Here is an 18286-nt window from a genome sequence, read left to right on the forward strand (position 1 = left end):
CCACTGCGTTTCGCACAACGAGACATGCCTCATATCAGAGCCACACGTCACAGGAAGGTCGCCTCATATCAGAGCCACACGTCACAGGAAGGTCAGGTTGTGTCGTCATCGCCTCACGGACCAGTGTGTCGCACAAAGGAAAACCACACAAAGGGAAAAAGGCAGGTGTGAACGCAGCATGAACTAACAACCTACCAACATACACCTCATCTCACTCTCATCCGTCTGATGAGCGATACGCGAAAAAATCTAGGTTTTGTTGTTTCGTGTTCCAGTAAGGGTAAGCTGGATGCGGCTCCAGCGTCTCATCCTTAAAGGCTGCGTTTGTGTGTTCGAGGCCCACGCTGTAGACCTATAAGGGTGTGCGACGGGCCATGAGATGCACGTTGATCGATGATGGCTGTGAAGACGTGCCGCTCCAGAGGGGCTCTGCTCTGATAGACGGCCCCCCCCCCCCCTGTCTTCTCCTGCTCTCCGGAGCTGTTTGGGGAGCAGCGGTGGAGGGGACGGCCGTCACAGGGCAGGGCTACACAGGGGGGGGGGGGGGAGCCTGGGGGAACTCTGCAGTGCAGCCAGGGCTTTGGGCTGGAGGGGCAGCACAGGGGCATCCAGTGATCTGACCTCGCTACGGGCCGTGTTGATCTGGATCTCAGCTGATCTCTGTGGTTTTCTATCGATTGTTGTTATTGTCGACCGTTTGACGTCGTGTATAAAGTGTGTGTGTGTGTCGGTGGTTAAATGTGTTGTAAGAAATATAAGCAAACAGCCAGATATACATGTCCTTTCACCATTTATTAGTTCACCAAATACAGTGAAAATGGCATCATAATTTACAATGACTCATTCTTAGAATGTCATGACATTTTTGTTGCTTTTTTGCTTCATAAAACGATGTTTCATTATTGAAAATATTAAGGTTTCATGCACAACAAACCAATATCCAGTTTCTTTGAAAGAATGGTACAAAATTAAAATGAAAAAAAAAATGTAACTGTAATGTCCAAAATATGTCAAATAACAACGTGTTATCTGAGGATACTCGTAAACAGTGCAATATACTCTAAAATTGCCATTTTTCTAACAAATTCATCAACGAAGCTCAAGTCACAGTATACGATTTCTTAATAATAGTTTAACATTGATGTGTGCAAAAAAACCAGACACATTCAGTTAGTCTTTAAAAAAGGTCCGACCTGTTTGATAGAGCGTGAGACACTTCAAACAACCCCTCTCCAGAATCTCCATTGGTGTAGCCCAGTCTCCAGCTGTATACCCACTCTGTAGTATAAATATTTTTGTTGATGAACCGTAAGACGACAGACTAGCATATTATTTAAATAACAAATATTTAGATATAAAAATACAAATATGAATTTTTCCTTTTTAAAAAGAAGCGTGCCAGGGCAGAGTGGTGGCACCAGTGTTGGCACCGAAGCAAAGGTTCATGCAAATAGATGGAGAAAAGTAGACTTTCATTTATAGAAGACGAAAAAACACCAAGAATTAGCAAAACAAAAAGAACCAAATCAAAGAAAACCTCTTTCCCATCAATTTCATGAATATCATCTCAAACATTTACTGTATATTCCACCTCACCGCTGGCCTCTCTCACTACTGAAAAGGTGAAAAAAGATATGTGCAGGTATAGATTTAGCTACATAAAAGGTGCTACAACCTGCACCCTTTACAAATGGGGATAAGAACACAATAAACCGTAGTCTATTTGAATCCAATCTGTGGGTTAGTGTGTGTTTCAACAAGAAGGGCAACAACAACAAGCCGCTTCATTATTCTCATTATCATCATTAATATGATTATTATTATTAATATCGTCGTTATTGTTATTAAGAAAATATAACATTGCACCGTCCTCGAATAGCCTAAGTTATACAACGGGTCTCCTCTCTCTCTAGTAGACTTGAGCGTTGGTTGGTCTGTTTTCATAGAACATTGTAGCAGCAGGAATGCATTCTGGTCCGACCAGTGCTGAAAGAACAGCTCCCTTGAATGCAACGTCGCCTGAAGTCGATCAACAAAGCGAAGCGTTGGGGAGGGGGGTGGGGGTGGGGGGGGGGGTCTTCGAAGCTTAACCTACATATGAGACCTACCGACCTACTGTACAACTATTGAAACAGGGCTGGAAATTATATAGGTTCAGCCCCCCGGTCGTAGTATACATAGGCCTATATATATATATAATTTTTTTTTTTTTTTTTAGTTGCTTACAGCGCTTTTTGAAATAAATATGGTGGTGATGAAGTATGTTCGTCCGTCCAGAGGTCAGCCGGGGCTGGGACCACCCGGGGCCGCGGTCCGCCACCTCCACTTCCCGCTGCGTTGCAGTGGTTAAAATCGGGATTCTTTTGGAGAATTGCCAGCAATCCCATGATAAATCTTGGTCTTTTCCAGAGTGTCTCTCATCTCTCTCTCTCTCTCCCCACACCTCATCCTCCTCCTCCTCATCTCTCTCGCATCTTCTTCCGTCGTCTTCCTCTTTGCTCTCTCTCTCTCTCTCTCTCTCTCTCTCTCTCTCTCTCTCTCTCTCTCTCTCTCTCTCTCTCTCTCTCTCCATCCCATCCTCCCTCCCTTTCTTCCACTCTCCTCTCGTCCCGTCCCTTGTCTTCGCGTCGTGCCGTCGTTCCCCTCGTACTACAATCCTCGAACATGCACAGCCGACAAGTGCTTTTCAAATCGGTGATCAAAAATAAAAAGTCTGCGAGGGCCCATCCGTCCTCCTCCAGTCTACACGCCGGGGGACTTGTCCGTCATCCCCTTCAGGACCTCGTCTATTCGGTCGTCCTCGATCACCACTGTGGGGGAGGAGGGGGGAAATAAGGGAAATACTGATTTACTGTTACTGTTACTGATACCGTTCATAAATCAAACGTTACATTCATTAATGAGACTAACGGGTGGTGGGGGGGGGGGGGGGGGGGGGGGGGTAATACAATGCATCGTAGCTGATGATTGCGCCAGTTAATCGAAGGTGCGTTTTGTTTTTTTTGTATAAAGGGCCTCAAAAAAACATATAGAAACACATTGTACGATCAGATAAATAAAAAAAAAAAACCTATAAAGCCAGTTACAGGTAGGCTATTTGGTGAACACATATAGTGTGTTGGTCGGGATAACAAAGCCCCGAGTGTCAAATGACTGAGACAATGCAAAATGAAATGAATGGACTCCAACCAACAACCCACCTCGCTTGGCCCGGCCGATCTGCCCCAGCTTCGGGGGTCTCTTCGCCTGCGACGCCGCGAAAAAGGCGTTCGAGTCCTGCAGTCCACAGCTAAAGGACATCTGGTTGACCTCGCTGTCCGCTCCGTAGCCGTTCATTTTGCCCTCGTTGTATGGCAGAACCTCGGACATTGTGGCACCGCAACTGAGTGATCAACAACTGCAACTGGAGAGGAACAAAAACAACCACGTCGGGTCAAAACTCGTGCTGCTGCTGCTGAATTAGAAATAAGATCTAATTCCTTTAGTGCGGTGGATTGTACTCGTTAAGTTTCCCCTGCCTGAATCCGTTTTTGAGAAAAGAAGGAAAACACACTTGGCAGCTCGACGTGCAAGTGGACTTTAGTGGTCCGTTCCCGCGTCGTGATGCGGTGGTTTTGTTGTTGTGGGTCCAATGCGAGGTGCGAGCGGAGAGTTGTGTTCTCCTGTGTTGCTGGCTGATGTCTGGTGAGGGAAGTGGGAGATCCCGGGATCATAAAGGAAACCCAGGCGGAACGGTGAAGTCATCCATCCGGGCTTGAAGCGTGTGTGCGTGGCGTGCGTGTGAGCGTGTGCATGCCTGTGTGTGTGTGTGTGTGTGTGTGTGTGTGTGTGTGTGTGTGTGTGTGTGTGTGTGTGTGTGTGTGTGTGTGTGTGTGTGTGTGTGTGTGTGTGTGTGTGTGTGTGTGTGTGTCTAGTGGGGGACTCCGAGTGTTAGAGGAGTAAGGGTGACCTCAACAGGCGAGAAGAGTAAATGCAGGAAAGAAGAAGAAGTTAAAAAACCAAAGCAGCGCCATAGAAGGCTGCGGTTGATGCATTGTGCTGTGCTGTGCATGTCTTTTTACATCACAAGAACCACCACTTTCATCTCTATAAGATAATTAAACACCTCAGACATCTACATTCGATGTGAATGAAGATATTGTTATCGTTGTTATGTGGGCTGTGTAGAAAATGTCAACAGAAATACTTGAATGATGTCATCACTCCTATGAACTAAAACTAGCAGTTATATAACTATAATAGCCTAATAGCCATGCAGGAGGTGTGTGGTAGGGTGTGTGACTATTAGCCGAAAGGTTCTGGGTTTGATGCCCAACATCTGTGTCAGTCTGTCCTCCATCCAACACCTGTTCCAATTGTTTATCATTACTATTAATATTATTACATCAAATCTAATCCCCTGAAATGGGATCTGCCGCTGGTGTTAAACCAACATGTCCTGACCCTGTCCATACATGAGAAGCCCTTCATCTCTTGGTTACCTTCTCTGATGACTCTGAGTCTCTCTGCCCGCTGTGAGGATATGAGCGATGGCTCTCCGTAACTATGTGACCGCTGACCTCCCGTCTCATTTCCTGTCGTTGCGTTCCAAAGACTATTCCAGATCAGGGTTGGTTTACCGAAGAATGCAGCGGCAACATTTTAGGAGCAAAAAATCCTTACTCTCAGCTACGGGAATCCATTTATTTTATAGATTTATAGACACACAGCCAATTTGATAATGATACAATACAACAGTTTTGTAAAATCACATTTTTGCTTGCTGTTTCTTATATTGGTATATCTACCATATGATCATTATATGGTAGATATATATGGTATGGAGACAGGGAGTCTTATGTATTGACTAACTACTACTCCACAGCGCTAAACACTAACAAATAAACACGTTCTCCCGTTGAAGCTGTGTTTTGTTCAGCTGCAGATAAAATAGAATTAGTCACATTGTCTTGCTGTTCTTTTCCTGCCACATCCTTTTCTTATATATATACTGTATGTATATATATATATATATATATATATATATGCAGTGGGCTCTCCAACACGGCACCAGACGGGATGAGTTGATTGATACGGTGTCCTAAGTGTGTTGGTGTGTTGAAGAGAGGGGTCAAGGGGGTTCCCATGATGTCGTCAGTCAGTGTCAGAGTTGGAAGACCCTTTGGCCCCGGATACAACAGGTGTCCCTCTAGAGGTTTCCATCGTAGGCTTTCCAGGAAAAGTGCTTCACCGCTTGTGCCAACTAACTAATACTCTTTCAGACGGCAGCCATGTTGTCTAGGCCAGGGAGACCAATATAAAGCTCTCTCTCTGTCTCTCTCTCTCTCTCTCTCTCTCTCTCTCTCTCTCTCTCTCTCACTATCCTTTGCTCTCTCTCTCTAATAGTTGCTCTCCAGGAGGCAATAGTTCTTAATCATCAAACTCATTCTCCCAACCTCATCCTCTCAACTGCAGTCTGCAATCCTTATTTGTGTGTGTGTATGTGTGTGTGTTTATGCTCTTGAAACCTAACCTCCAATTACAAGCAAATCACAATTGCTGAGTCACTCTGTCTCTATCCCTGAATCCCATAACCAATCTTTTACTAATATGTGCGCACACACACACACACACACACACACACACACACACACACACACACAACACGTGTGATGTGTTCCTCCCTCCTGAACAGTCAAGAACCTGGTTAAAAAAACACCAATAACAAGCTGAGAGCATGAAGCCTGGTCTAAGATCGATATGACCCCTGCCTAGAGGTGTGTGTGTGTGTGTGTGTGTGTGTGTGTGTGTGTGTGTGTGTGTGTGTGTGTGTGTGTGTGTGTGTGTGTGTGTGTGTGTGTGTGTGTGTGTGTGTGTGTGTGTGTGTGCCTATGGTGGGGTTTTTTTTGGTGGAGACTTGTCTAAATGAGCCAGGAAAGATATATATAATCCATATACTTAGAACATCGATTTCCAAATTGAGACAAAAACTCATGAGTTTTTGTCTCAATTTGGAGATCTAGATCTGCAGCCTTTGAACAGCCCTTGACCAAATGGAAGCGCTTGTCTGGATCTCTCCCCTCATCATGAAAATGAATGCTGTTCCTATGTCTAAATTATGTCTCTCTCTTTCTCCATACCCCCCCCCCCCCCCCCAGGAGCTCGTTCTGAGATAAGAACAGAATCAAAGCCAGAGATGGATTCAAGCAATATCAAAGAAGATGCTAGTTTATATACGTTATTTTTTTGTGCAATTTTACACATTGTGTTGAAATCCCTAATGAAACATATCCATCAGACAGGCGAAGCCTATACGTCCGTCCGTCCTATCCATTATGTATCCTACAAACCAGCAGCATCTCTTTGCCGTCACGACGGCCTCCCTAACACCTCTCTGCTACTCTCTTCAGGGAAACCTCACAGCGAGCTGTTGATGAGGAGAGAAAGCCGGCAGTCACACACGACATCGGGGGAAAGTGGGTCAGCGAGAAGACGCTTGCCAGGCAGATGATGGGCACCAGGCAGCCGGCCGTGGTAATTGGCGGCGTGGGGGGAACCGCGCACTGTTATGGCTCCCTTCCACAGAAAACATCAATGTCACCTAACGTCCCGCTGTCTCTCTACGTGTTTCCAGAAGCCTCTCTGCATCGAAAGCTAAAGAATGATGAACGACGAGGTTGATTCAGGACTGCTATGGTGTGAAGCATGTTTGGGATTAAAGGTAGACCTTCTTTGATATATTCCCTGTGTCCTGTCACGATATGTCATACTAGACGTTAAAGTTAAAGTTCAATGGACTACAATACCCGTCACCCACACAAGCTTGGTTTAGCAACCCTTGACGTACTTGTATTTCAAAATATCATTTGATCAAGGGGTATCACAATGAATTTGATGCAATGATTTCATGTATTGGATTATTCTGATTAGCCTGAAGTTGTGACATCTGGTTAAACATCAATGGTTGAGACTGATGTTTTCCGACAGTACAGCTCAGTACCTGCATGTGGAAAGGGAGACACCTAGTGGTCAAGCCACTATGCAAACTCAAACGGGAACTTCCTGTAATTAGTAATGCTACTAGGAAATAAGCCAAAACACATTTCCTAGTAGTGCTTGCAATGTGAATCCGATGTCGGCCTGTGATGTCGGCCCCTGATGTCATTGGGGATGAATCAGTCCTGCATGTCAACAAATACTAATAATAGATGTTTAAGCCCCAGAGTTATTCCGCCCCAATGAGAACCAACAGAAAATGGATGTTGTGCTGCCTGTCTCATTGTTCTAACCATGTAGGATAATGATCCAGTAGCAACAGAGTAGCAGTAGCAGTGTTTTTCTCTGCACCGAGGGGCCGATAATAGTCTGCCGGGCACAGTAATAGTCTGCTCCATGCGGGGCCACAGCTGTTGCTCCGTAGAGAGGGCTGGTGAAGTATCTGTCACAGTGAGCCCTTAAGACCGTTGAGGGAGATTTATATGGCCTTTTCCTCCTTCACCTGCTCACAGGCTCCTTTCTCTGCATCCCCCTCCTCACCTCTCTCCTCACCCTTCCTCTCCCCTGATCCCACACACACTCATTAGTGTTCTCTTCCCCCGAAACATCACTGCTGCGAAAAGCCCCAAACAACAATACTGCGCATGGAGGTGGCTTTTATCTGTTTCAGGCTGACATCTTCCCACTGCTCATTAGAACATGACTGGGTTTGCTTACTCACTGTGTGCGTGTGCGTGTGCATGCGTGTGTTAACCATCTCCAGCTTGAGCAGTAGGCAGCCTTGTTAAAAAGGCTGTTCTCATCTACATGTAAACATGACCTACTTTGCTGCCTGATGATAATTTCCAGAATGGGCAGAAAGAGAACTGATGTTACTTAATGTATTAATATCTAAGGAGTCATTACTTCAGAGGAACACAATTTTTTTTGTTCTCTCTTACCTACTTTCTACGATTCATACTATTTTAAGATACTTTTGTTAAACTTATTTTATTCATTGAAATTATTGCTCATTTGCTATCAAAACAATATGAACAATACATACAGGGCCATTATACTTCCAAGTATATTATGCAATACACTTCAATGTTCTCTTCATTGCAACTAATTATGTTGTGTCCTTTATATTTGTTTTATATTATTGTATGATGGTTCAGTTGTCTGTACATGTATAATCAAGGCACACTTGTCCTTTGTTGATGTGGTTTTCTTAAATTAAAAATACATGTTTTTGGAGATATTTATTCGGTAGGACTTGAAACATGTAAATTGTAGTAAAACACAGTACGTTAGACAGTCAGCATCTAGGGAACCACAACTCTTCCAATCTAAGAGATAAATAACTTACGTTAAAGAAAACACCGAAAGACCAAAACTCAGAATATATTAACATTTGCCCAGTTGCCGGTACGTATTTCCCCCAAAAAGTAAGTATTGTGTCGTGAAAGGCATAGGAAAGGATTTGATCCATTTGGTGTTGGTTAGGACGATCTTCACAGTATCTGCATTCCACTCTTGAGTAAGGCACGGTCTCTTTGAGTTGAACGTGCGTCAGGCCTGGTAGAGGGGCACCACCCTCCGGATGGCCTGCCTGCACATGGGGCAGGTGGGCTGGGGCAGCGCCCGGTAGCAGCTGTAGCAGCAGCACACGTGACCACAGTCCAACAGAACGCAGCCTCGCGGCTGGCTCAGGCATATCACGCAGGCGTTCTCCAGGGGCACCCCCCCCGCCGCCGTCGTCGCCGCCGCCGCCTCGTCCCGAGACGTCCCGGGCCCTGGCGGCGGCGGCGGCGACGTGGATCCGGCCCCCAGCGTCTCGAACTCCCGCCTCAGGCGCTCTTGCTCCCACTGGTGCTTCAGGCCGCGGTAGTATCGCCGGGCCACCCACAGCAGCACGGCGGCCCCGGCCAGGGCGAACACGGAGGACAGCACCTGCCACACGGCCGCCTGGTTCTCCTGGTCGATGCGCAGGGTCTCAAAGTCCGCCGTGGTGAGGAAGTACTCGGAGCCGTCCGTGGGGGGGCGGAGCTTCAGCGCCCGGTCCGTGTCCAGGATCAGCTCCCCCACGCCCGTCAGAGTAGTACCCACCTGTGGGGAGACACACTGCGTTAGGGGTCGGCTCCAGAGCCACAATCATTCCCCTCTGTTGGCAAATTTTCATAAACAACATCCCTCATTATAATGCTCATACACTAACGACGTTACTAAAAAGGGATCACAAATACCACGGACCGTAACCATGGCGATGATACCGCCGTCCTCCTTCCTAGAACTCTCAGCCCAAAACACATTATTTTACATCTCATAGTGTTCATATTCCGGCAGAAACAGTGGAACCCACTGTTTGGAAATACTTTCATATCTTCATTCATTAGTGATTCCGGAGATCTGTGTCTTGAACGTGTAAAGCAAACAGGTAGGTTAGCTTGACTCCCTCCGCACTAAACAGGTTCTGTGACTTATACCACATAGAACCAAAGGGTCAGGGTTAGGGTTAGTGCCCTTTTTCTGCACTATTTATACATTTTTGTACGTTATTCAATTTGTATTTTTATATTCTACATGTGTATGCACTGGGAAGGAGATGCTTTTAATCTCACTGTACTATGTACAGTATTAGTGACAATAAAAGGCATTCATTCATTCATTCAATCATTCATTCATTCATTCATTCAAACCCACCCTGAGCATCTCCTCTGTCTCCAGCTGGCCTTTGGGCTTCTCCCCGCTCAGGTACTGTCCGATGACGTCGCTGAAGCCGTACGTGGCCTGGTGGAACTTCTCGTGGATGATCTCCATGTTGAGGGCCGACGCCTCCAGGGGGGACAGCACCCGGACCACCGCCGCCTCCGAGCCCGCCATGTGGAAGGGCACGGCGTGGACCCGCTGGTGGAGCACTCGCTCGCTGTCCGTCCTGCACGGAGACACAGAGACAGAGACAGACAGACAGACAGACAGACAGACAGACAGACACACACACAGATGTGGTACATGGTTAAATTTAATCTCAGCTGGATGTTTTGTTAACAATTGGGATTTTTCCCAGAATTGAAACGGGTTGTTCATAGCTGTTATTAAGAACTTTGACACTAAAATAATCGTGTCCATTTCTAATATCAAATAGTTAGGGTTTGATCATTCATCCATATCGCAACTTAAGTACAAAAAGTTTAACTAAGGTACATATGCAGTGTTATTGGAGTATGAAAGAGAGAGAAACTCACACCAACCACCACCTTTCCAAACTGGCAGTGCTGACCTTACTTAAAACCCGACTGACACCGTTCCCCGGCCTAAACCATGTAACGCGTTGTCTGTGATCTCATCTAATGGAACAACCTTGTTGCTTGTCTTAATGCTCCCCCCGTCCTCACCATGCCCGAGCCAAGCTGTTCCACACCAGCTTGTGTTCCCTCAGCATCAGCTTCTGTACCACCCCGACGGCCCCTTCCTGGAACTGGCTTCTGAGGGGCTCTGACACGGGCTGAACCGTCCCTACGCGGTACACAGACATACATGAGCGGGATGTGTAGGGAGTGATCAACACGGTACAGACATACACGAGCGGGATGTGTAGGGAGTGATCAACAACTGTCAACAAATATATATGTCAAATAATATGTCAAATATATGTATATACTACCTGCCATATTTGTAGTTTACGCTACCTTGCATGTCTATGCATCTGATCGGATGCTAAATAACCTTCTCCGTCCTTTTTCTCTTGTTTTTTTTTGAGTTCACTCGCTGACTGAAATGTGAACTTGCAAGGCCATGATGGTCTCACAAGGGTGCTGTGCAAGGACAAAAGTGTTGGATTACCTTCAATAACGACATACTGTAGACACTTTCCAGGGGTAACGTTTAGAAGGTCTGCGAGCTTCCCATCCAAGGTCAGCTGTGGAGCATCCTGTTAAAGAAATCCAAAGAAACTTGACAAAGTCCTTGAAAGTCCTAATTATTTTGTTATGTTGACACACAATGTTGACACATCTCCCTATCAAGCTGATGATAGGGCTGCACCTGCATGCATCTACACAACATTCAACTTCAGCCCCCCCCCCAACGATCACATGTGAAATCATACGGTGACATTTCATTCCTGAACGTACTTTTAGCTTATCTACTGTCTTCTTCTTCTTTCTGTACACGTAGTACAGGATCCCCGAGATTGTGAGGCTGGTGCCAAGACACAGCGCCTCGACAGCACTTACAGGAAACTCCTCCATTCCATTTGCACCTTCTTCCACCTATGAAAGAAAATGAAACTGCTCAAGATACTGAATTATCTGCATGTGGCAGACAATAAATGCCAGAAACTACCACGTATCACTGTTAAAAAGGTGCAAATAAGCTTGTTTGAGAATGCCTATCAGTTCAGTACAGCTTAGTAGCTGTACTACAGTAGCTTTATAATGACCTTATCGTGACGGATATCTACAATATGTAAAGGGCATGCAAGACGTGTTCGGAGCAGCTGCTTATCTTTAAAAATATATTATATTTATATCCACAAGTAACATACTTAGATAATATATCTAGCAATGCTATTGTTCGTTTAAATAAATGTTTTGTGATTGACTTAAATGCATAACGAATCTTCATTGTTTACCTTTAAAAGGAAAGCGTCATGTGAGGAGTCGGGTCGCAGACTCGGGGATTCTGGGAGCTCCACTGTAGAACGGAAATACGTCAGCTCCGCTGAGCGGCTGATGGACGCAAGAAATGCGGCCGCCATCTCGGACCGGTCTTTGCGTAGCAGCAGAAGACACAAGATGCCAGAGCACCGTGCAGCATGCATATTCCTGCTCAAATCGGCGGACCATCGCAAACAGGGCCCGGGGGATTACTTTTCAGGAGGAGATACAGTTTGGCATCGACAACCAGACTTGTTGTCATTGGTTGTGTGTCTTGTGTTTCACAAGTTAAGGCTGCACCACATGGCCAAACTCCCTTGAACTGCAGAAAGGGAGCACGAGAAAGAAGCTCTCAGTGCGTGCCCCTTCTTTATAGGTCCATGCTTCAGTCAGCGGTGCTGTGATTGCGGAAGAAGAAGCTGTCCAACTTCGGGTCACGTGACGTGGGTGATGACGCCGGAAGGGTTTGCCTTGGTCACATGACCTGGGTGCGAAGCCGTCTTGACGCGTGTGTTCCGGTCGCTCCACTACGTCAGTCTCTGTACGCCGAAATGGCAGGAGTTGTGAGGAGAAAAGCCCCTGGCCAGCACTCTCAAGTGTGGGCAAAACTTCGAACACTATGGCAGGAAAAGCATTTAATTTTGTTCAAGCCAGAGTACACTCTGCTGGTGGTGTCACTTCTCTGGTTGTTGGAAATTGGGATCAATGTATGGGTCATACAGAAAGTAGCGTGTAAGTAAAGCCATTGCTAGTTAGCTAGCATGCTAAGCGGTTTTGCATGCATTTTAAACGTAGCTATTAGCTCAGCTAGCATTAGCAGGCAAGCCCCTGCCACCTGTCAAAGTATATTTACCCCCCCCTGCATGACCACGGCCATCACCTGCTGTCTGCAACATGAATTAAACTAACGCGTGTGGTCTTTACTAATCTGTGCATTTTCACTGCGCTTAATGAACAGATCCACACAATTCAATTATACACATTTATGAAGGATTTGTGATAATTACCCATGTTTTTAAATGTCTACTTATTATTCAGACACGGAGATAGACTGGAAGGCGTACATGGATGAGGTGGAGGGGGTTATTAATGGTACCTACGACTACACGGAGCTCAAAGGAGACACCGGCCCCTTGGTGTAAGTAAATCAAAAGTATACGTTTCATAATTGATCTCCGCTGCGAACCTTAGATTAACATTTAACCAAAGTTTTGTTGATCACTGTTCAATCAGCTTTCGTCCAAAAGTAGTTTCCAAGAACAAGATCATTAAGTACTGATTATGATCCGTCTGAAATGATTGCTATGAGTGACTGGTCCTCAAAAAAGAGAAAAGAATGGATTAAACTATACTCATGTTCTATCAATCTATGTTCCATCCTTTATCTCTTTGGGTATAAAATGAGAAATCATCGTGGCTTGAGAATGACCGTGCATTTAGTTTAACAGTCCGTTTGTGTTGTAGGTACCCGGCTGGGTTTGTCTACATCTTCACAGCACTGTACTACATCACCAGCCACGGCGTCAACATCCGTCTGGCGCAGTACCTCTTTGCTGCTTTCTACCTCATCACCCTGCTGCTTGTGTTCAGGATATATAATCGCACTAAAAAGGTCAGCCCAGACATGTTCATGGAAAAGGTTAAATAGTATGGACTAGTGTTGTATTTGACTCAACCTCCATTCAAATGTTAATTTGTTACAATCGTGTCTACCCATAGGTGGACATGGTGACATTAAGCTGCAATCAGCAGTTTTTTGCACTTTAAACTTTGTTACGATAAATCGTTTTTTGATTGAGTCTCAAGATTGCTGTGTGATTATTCCACACAACTGGACATACGGATCCAAAATGCATGAATACATTGAGATTAAATCGAAATCCATTTGAATTAAAACAAAGTGGAGCAAACCAAAATTGCTTTAAAAATACTTGCATTGTGAAGCAATAGCCAATCATTTCGTTCTCGTTGTATGTCCTTGAGCCAATTGTGGAGTATTCAATCGTATTGCTTGGACATTTACACATTTATTGTCAGGCAAGTTAAACTGGCATTCCAGCTATCAGAAATAGACTCAAGTTTGTGAGTGCACCGTGTTTCCTCAGTGTTGGACCATTGTTCTTCAGGGTGGTCCGCTACAGGTGCAGCTGCAGTGTTTATTTGAAGTCCTCTCCTTTTGTGTGGTTCCAGGTTCCTCCGTATGTCTTCTTCTTTGTGTGCTGCGCCTCGTACCGCATCCACTCCATCTTCGTGCTGCGTCTCTTCAACGACCCGGTGGCCATGTTGCTGCTGTTTGGCGCCATCAACCTCTTCCTGGATGGACACTGGACTCTGGGCTGTGGCGTTTACAGGCATGTAAAACACAGTTTGTGTTAGTTATTCAATAGTGTGTTACTTCAATAGCAAATATCAAAAGAGAAGTCAGATACATGTAGGAGTTAGGCATCTTGCTCAAGGATGCAGGTCAGAACCCACTTATTTTTAGCACACAACCTAAACACAAACACCCTAACCACTAGAATTGCCTGCCTACTGCCTTATGTAACTTATGTCTTACTTTCAGATTGTTTTTGACATAAGAATGGATTCGTTTCCATCCTTAAATGCATAGTCAATAATGTGCCCCTCCCTCCCTCTCTTTCTGACAGTTTAGCAGTGTCTGTGAAGATGAACGTGCTTCTGTTTGCCCCCGGCCTTCTCTTCCTGCTCCTGTCTGAGTTTGGTTTGATCAAGACCATCCCCAAACTGACTCTCTGTGCAGCCATACAGGTGGGTGTCAGCCCGGGCCGACACGCCCACATGCATGTCATGAGTCCAGTCTGATTCCATTCAAATATGAGCTACAGTAGGGTAGTCTTCCTCTCTCAAGTACACTACCAATGTTGATTTAGTTTTTTCTTTCGGTATTCAAATCTTATTCACTAATCTACTTATAACGTTGCTGGTCACAACATTTTGCATGCTGTTTACACTGACAATCAGCTGTTTTGCACTCAAACAAACAAACAAGCTTACCAGGACATCCATCATCTGCTTCCCCACCACAGCTCCTGCTGGGCCTGCCCTTCCTGATGGAGAACCCCGTGGGCTACATGAGAGGGGCCTTCGACCTGGGCCGGCAGTTCATGTTCAAGTGGACGGTGAACTGGCGCTTCCTGCCCGAGTGGCTGTTCCTGAGCCGCTACTTCCACCTGCTGCTGCTGTGCGCTCACCTGCTCACCCTGCTGCTGTTCGCCCTGCGTCGCTGGAAGTGGTGAGGCTGGGGGTCAGGCCCGCACTCTGGGGGTAGGGCCCGCACTCTGGGGGTCAGCGGAGGGGGCTGGGGGTCAGGCCCGCACTCTGGGGGAATGGTCCTGCACACGAGGGGTGGGAATCCCTCGGCACCTCACGATTTGATTCTGATTCTGAGGTCAACGATTCGATTATAAAAAACGATTATCGATGCATCTCGATTCAACAATCTTTTTTATGTACATTTCCATGCAGGATTTCAAAAAAGATATATATATACATCTTTGCTACTCAGAGTTTGCTAATCACTTCCTACTTCTGTGATGATCATTAAAGACAATCAACAGAAGAATTACCTTATCTAATATTTTATATTAGATAAAGTCGGTTCTCTGCGCAGAGAACCCGCAGGCTGAAAGTAGTTTTCTGTAACGCTCTGCAGCAGGCGAACAAATTTAATAAATAAAAAAGAAAAATTATTTTTATTATTTTTTAAATTTGTTTCAGATTAATATTTTTTCAGCATCAAGACGGAATCGTTCTAGAGAGAATCGCAATGCATCAAAGAATCGATTATTTTTCCCATCCCTACTGCACACCCACGTAGACTGGGTTTTAGAATGAGTTTAGAATGACTCAATATTCGAGATGCATGTTTGTTTCAATATGCGTGTGTTTGCATATAGATGTTTTAATTAAGGCAAGGCAATTTATATAGCACTTTTCATACACGAGGCAGACTGAAAGTGCTTCACGTAGAAACATTGTCATACAATAAAATAAAATAATAGTTAAGTAAAAGAAAACAGGCAAAGTTAAAAAATGAGTAATAAAATAAAAATAGAAAATAAAGGCAAAGTTAAAAAAGCACTTTAGAAAGTGCAATGTATTTAAGAAAATACAGTCTTTCTGGTATCGGATCATGTATCTCTCGTATCAGATCAACAGCCTCTCTGGTATCAGATCATGTATCTCTCTATTAAGCGTCTTTCATTTATTTTATTTAGCGTTTTTTAAAGATTGCAATATACAAATCCTTAAAGGTGCTCTGTGTTTGTTGACACTTGTTATTTTTCTTTGTAGGCCCGGACAGAGTGTTCTGGACCTGCTCAAGGAGCCGTCAAAGAGGAAGAACCCTGCTCAGAAGCACACAGAGGATCATATCCTTTACTTTCTCCGTCTGTTATATGGATGCAAAGTCATTTGAACAATAAATGCACTACTACTAGTTTCCAAAGTTAAAGTGATGACTGTTAGATTTTTTTAATGAAAACACAAATTTCGAGGATAAGGATCTGCAATCTGTTCAATTAATTATGAGCCGATTCAGTGTCACTTTTTTTTTTTTGACCCGCGTGGCGAATCATATCATCCCTTAATGACGAATCACAGATGGTGCTGATACTGTTTGCCTCTAACTTCATCGGGATGTGCTTCAGCCGCTCACTGCACTACCAGTTCTACGTGTGGTACTTCCACACTCTGCCCTTCCTGCTGTGGAGCGGAGGGATCGAGAAGCTAGCCCACCTGCTCAGGTCAGGAAACCCTCCATTGGTTAAAGGGGCTGTGTGGAGGAGTTAGTGGCGAGGTTGTAGAGTGCAACCAAACAAGTACAATTATTACATTCCATTTCTGCCAAGTCCGTACCACTAGATGCCACTAAATTCTACACACTTCACATTTTTAAAGGGCCCCTATTTTAGCCATCAAGTCCATTAGATAAGCCCTCTAGCTACCTGTCCAGTGGACTGTACCAACTGGTGGTTTGTTCTTGTATGATGATGTACGTTGATCTCACTAACCCTAACCCTGACAGGATAGATATATAAATAATAAATATTGCTGGGACACTTTTAACAGTGAGGGATTCTATATACATAAACTAATTCATAAACCAGCTAGTAAAGTCCCATAGCTTTTCCTCATCCCTTGTCCAGGTCTCAATCCTAACATGAGCACTTCTGTCTCCCCCCCGTCCTCCACCCTCGCGTGTATCGTGTCCACAGGCTTCTGATCCTGGGTCTGATCGAGCTCTCGTGGAACACCTACCCCTCCACGGAGTACAGCGCAGCGGCCCTCCACGCGTGCCACCTCGTCATGCTACTGTCCCTGTGGCTGGCCCCGGAGCCCGCCCCTACCCCGGCCCCCACCCCCGCCCCCACCCAAGACGACGGCACGCCCGAGAAGGACAAGCAGCTCTAGGCTACGTCCCAGCCAGACTCAGGTCAACGGCGGAGTGGGAGTGGGAGTGGGAGTGGGGTCGGGGCCTGACTGCTGACTGAGTGGTTTATACCCGTCCCCCCCTGACCCCCTCCATCTTCCACACCTGCTTTGCCCCCCCCCCCCCCCCCCCCCCCCCGAGTGGACTGTCTTAAAACGGAGGCGCGTACCAGTCTGGCCGTGTCGTCTACTCACCGGGGGTCACCGCCAGGAGAGAGCTAACTGACCTGAGGAGGGGAGGAGGGTGGTGGGGGGGGGGGGGGTCACACCCGTGGCAGGCCAGGTGTGTGTGTTTGTGTGTGTGTAACTCCTGCGCTGTGGTGCAGCAGGGGACATGAAGGGGGTCTCTCAGGTTCCGTTTTAAACTAGATTGTAGTCGAATGGGAGGGTTTCAGCGTTTGAAGGAGCAGCTGTGAATGTTTGCTGTGCTGTAATATAGCTTGATGGAGAATGTGAAGGACATTGTGTGAGTGGACATTTACCACCGCCTCTTCCTCGTTCTCTGTATATTATTTTGTGGAGTTATTGTCACCGAGCCATACAAAAATGGGCATCATTTGCAAGTGCAATATTGGCACAATTAACTGAAAGAATATGTTTTGTGCTGCAACAGTATAACAAGTGAAAGTCGAAGCTTTACGTTCAGCTGTGTGAGGAATGCGTTTTGTAGATCCCAGACATGAGTCTGACTGCCAAAAATAGAACGCAATAGTCAGGCAGATTCCTGCACAACTATGTTAGTGACAATCACGACTCTCCAGCATGGATTGTATTAACATACCCTTACATTACAATTAGGCTCCTCTTCACAGAATAATCATTTTAATGTGAACAATAAGCTTTTTTTTTTATTCGACTAACTAAACAACCGGTGACCATGTTTTTGTTGTTTTTGGTGCAAATTCACTGTTTTCAAAGTGATTTTATTTTGTAAAACAATAAATTCAGATTCTTAATTTATCATGAGTAAAATACATATACAAATCCACTCTTTATTGTTACCTGATTATGGTATGCAGTGGTCGACTTATCAAGGTTTTAACTTAGTACACCAGATTATCCCCTTGGGCTTCAAAGTATATATTAATAGGAGCATATCAATATAACATTCATATAAAGGCATATGTCATATGAATGCATAAATGACATCCAATTTATTAAAGGCAACTTGGTCAACATGAAATGTCAGGTAGTCGTGGCAGAGAGCGGTCTGAACACAATCT

The 18286-nt window shown here is 45.3% G+C and overlaps 3 protein-coding genes across 4 annotated transcripts; 1 reads left to right on the top strand and 2 right to left on the bottom strand.

Moving 5' to 3' along the window:
• Window positions 1–835: 835 nt before the first annotated feature.
• camk2n2a (calcium/calmodulin-dependent protein kinase II inhibitor 2a) lies at window positions 836–3675 on the bottom strand. Of its 2 annotated transcripts, XM_084481366.1 has the most exons (3): window positions 3554–3675; window positions 3201–3403; window positions 836–2810 (listed from the first exon to the last, which is right to left on the bottom strand). In XM_084481366.1, the coding sequence occupies exons 2-3, from the start codon at window positions 3367–3369 to the stop codon at window positions 2743–2745; spliced, it is 237 nt and encodes a 78-aa protein (XP_084337492.1). In that variant the 5' UTR covers window positions 3370–3403; window positions 3554–3675; the 3' UTR covers window positions 836–2742. The 2 variants fall into 2 exon arrangements, with proteins under 2 accessions (XP_084337492.1, XP_084337491.1); XM_084481365.1 differs by having other exon boundaries at window positions 3201–3667.
• A 4339-nt stretch (window positions 3676–8014) lies between these two features.
• Window positions 8015–11662, bottom strand: mul2 (mitochondrial E3 ubiquitin protein ligase 2). The gene is made up of 6 exons (XM_084480681.1): window positions 11588–11662; window positions 11088–11225; window positions 10798–10885; window positions 10350–10470; window positions 9658–9889; window positions 8015–9063 (listed from the first exon to the last, which is right to left on the bottom strand). The coding sequence occupies exons 2-6, from the start codon at window positions 11202–11204 to the stop codon at window positions 8527–8529; spliced, it is 1095 nt and encodes a 364-aa protein (XP_084336807.1). The 5' UTR covers window positions 11205–11225; window positions 11588–11662; the 3' UTR covers window positions 8015–8526.
• Window positions 11663–12163: 501 nt separating this feature from the next.
• On the top strand, window positions 12164–17197 carry alg3 (ALG3 alpha-1,3- mannosyltransferase; the record flags this gene model as incomplete). The annotated part of the gene is made up of 9 exons (XM_084481603.1): window positions 12164–12344; window positions 12651–12750; window positions 13077–13224; window positions 13803–13963; window positions 14261–14381; window positions 14660–14865; window positions 15927–16002; window positions 16233–16378; window positions 16850–17197. 9 exons carry the CDS (start codon window positions 12164–12166, stop codon window positions 17043–17045), a joined length of 1335 nt encoding a protein of 444 aa, XP_084337729.1. The 3' UTR covers window positions 17046–17197.
• Window positions 17198–18286: the final 1089 nt, after the last annotated feature.

Source organism: Micromesistius poutassou (genome assembly GCF_964030765.1).
Source record: "Micromesistius poutassou genome assembly, chromosome: 16".
Lineage (NCBI taxonomy): Eukaryota > Metazoa > Chordata > Actinopteri > Gadiformes > Gadidae > Micromesistius > Micromesistius poutassou.

Bases quoted from the DNA above. Each gene is read 5' to 3' on its own strand.
- camk2n2a (XM_084481366.1), bottom strand. From the start codon at position 3,369: ATGTCCGAGGTTCTGCCATACAACGAGGGCAAAATGAACGGCTACGGA. The intron at 2,811-3,200 runs GTGGGTTGTTGG...CCTCCCCCACAG, and splicing joins GATCGGCCGGGCCAAGCGAG to TGGTGATCGAGGACGACCGA.
- mul2 (XM_084480681.1), bottom strand. From the start codon at position 11,204: ATGGAGGAGTTTCCTGTAAGTGCTGTCGAGGCGCTGTGTCTTGGCACC. The intron at 10,886-11,087 runs GTACGTTCAGGA...TTTCTTTAACAG, and splicing joins AGACAGTAGATAAGCTAAAA to GATGCTCCACAGCTGACCTT. The intron at 9,890-10,349 runs GTGAGGACGGGG...GTCTCCGTGCAG, and splicing joins AACAGCTTGGCTCGGGCATG to GACGGACAGCGAGCGAGTGC.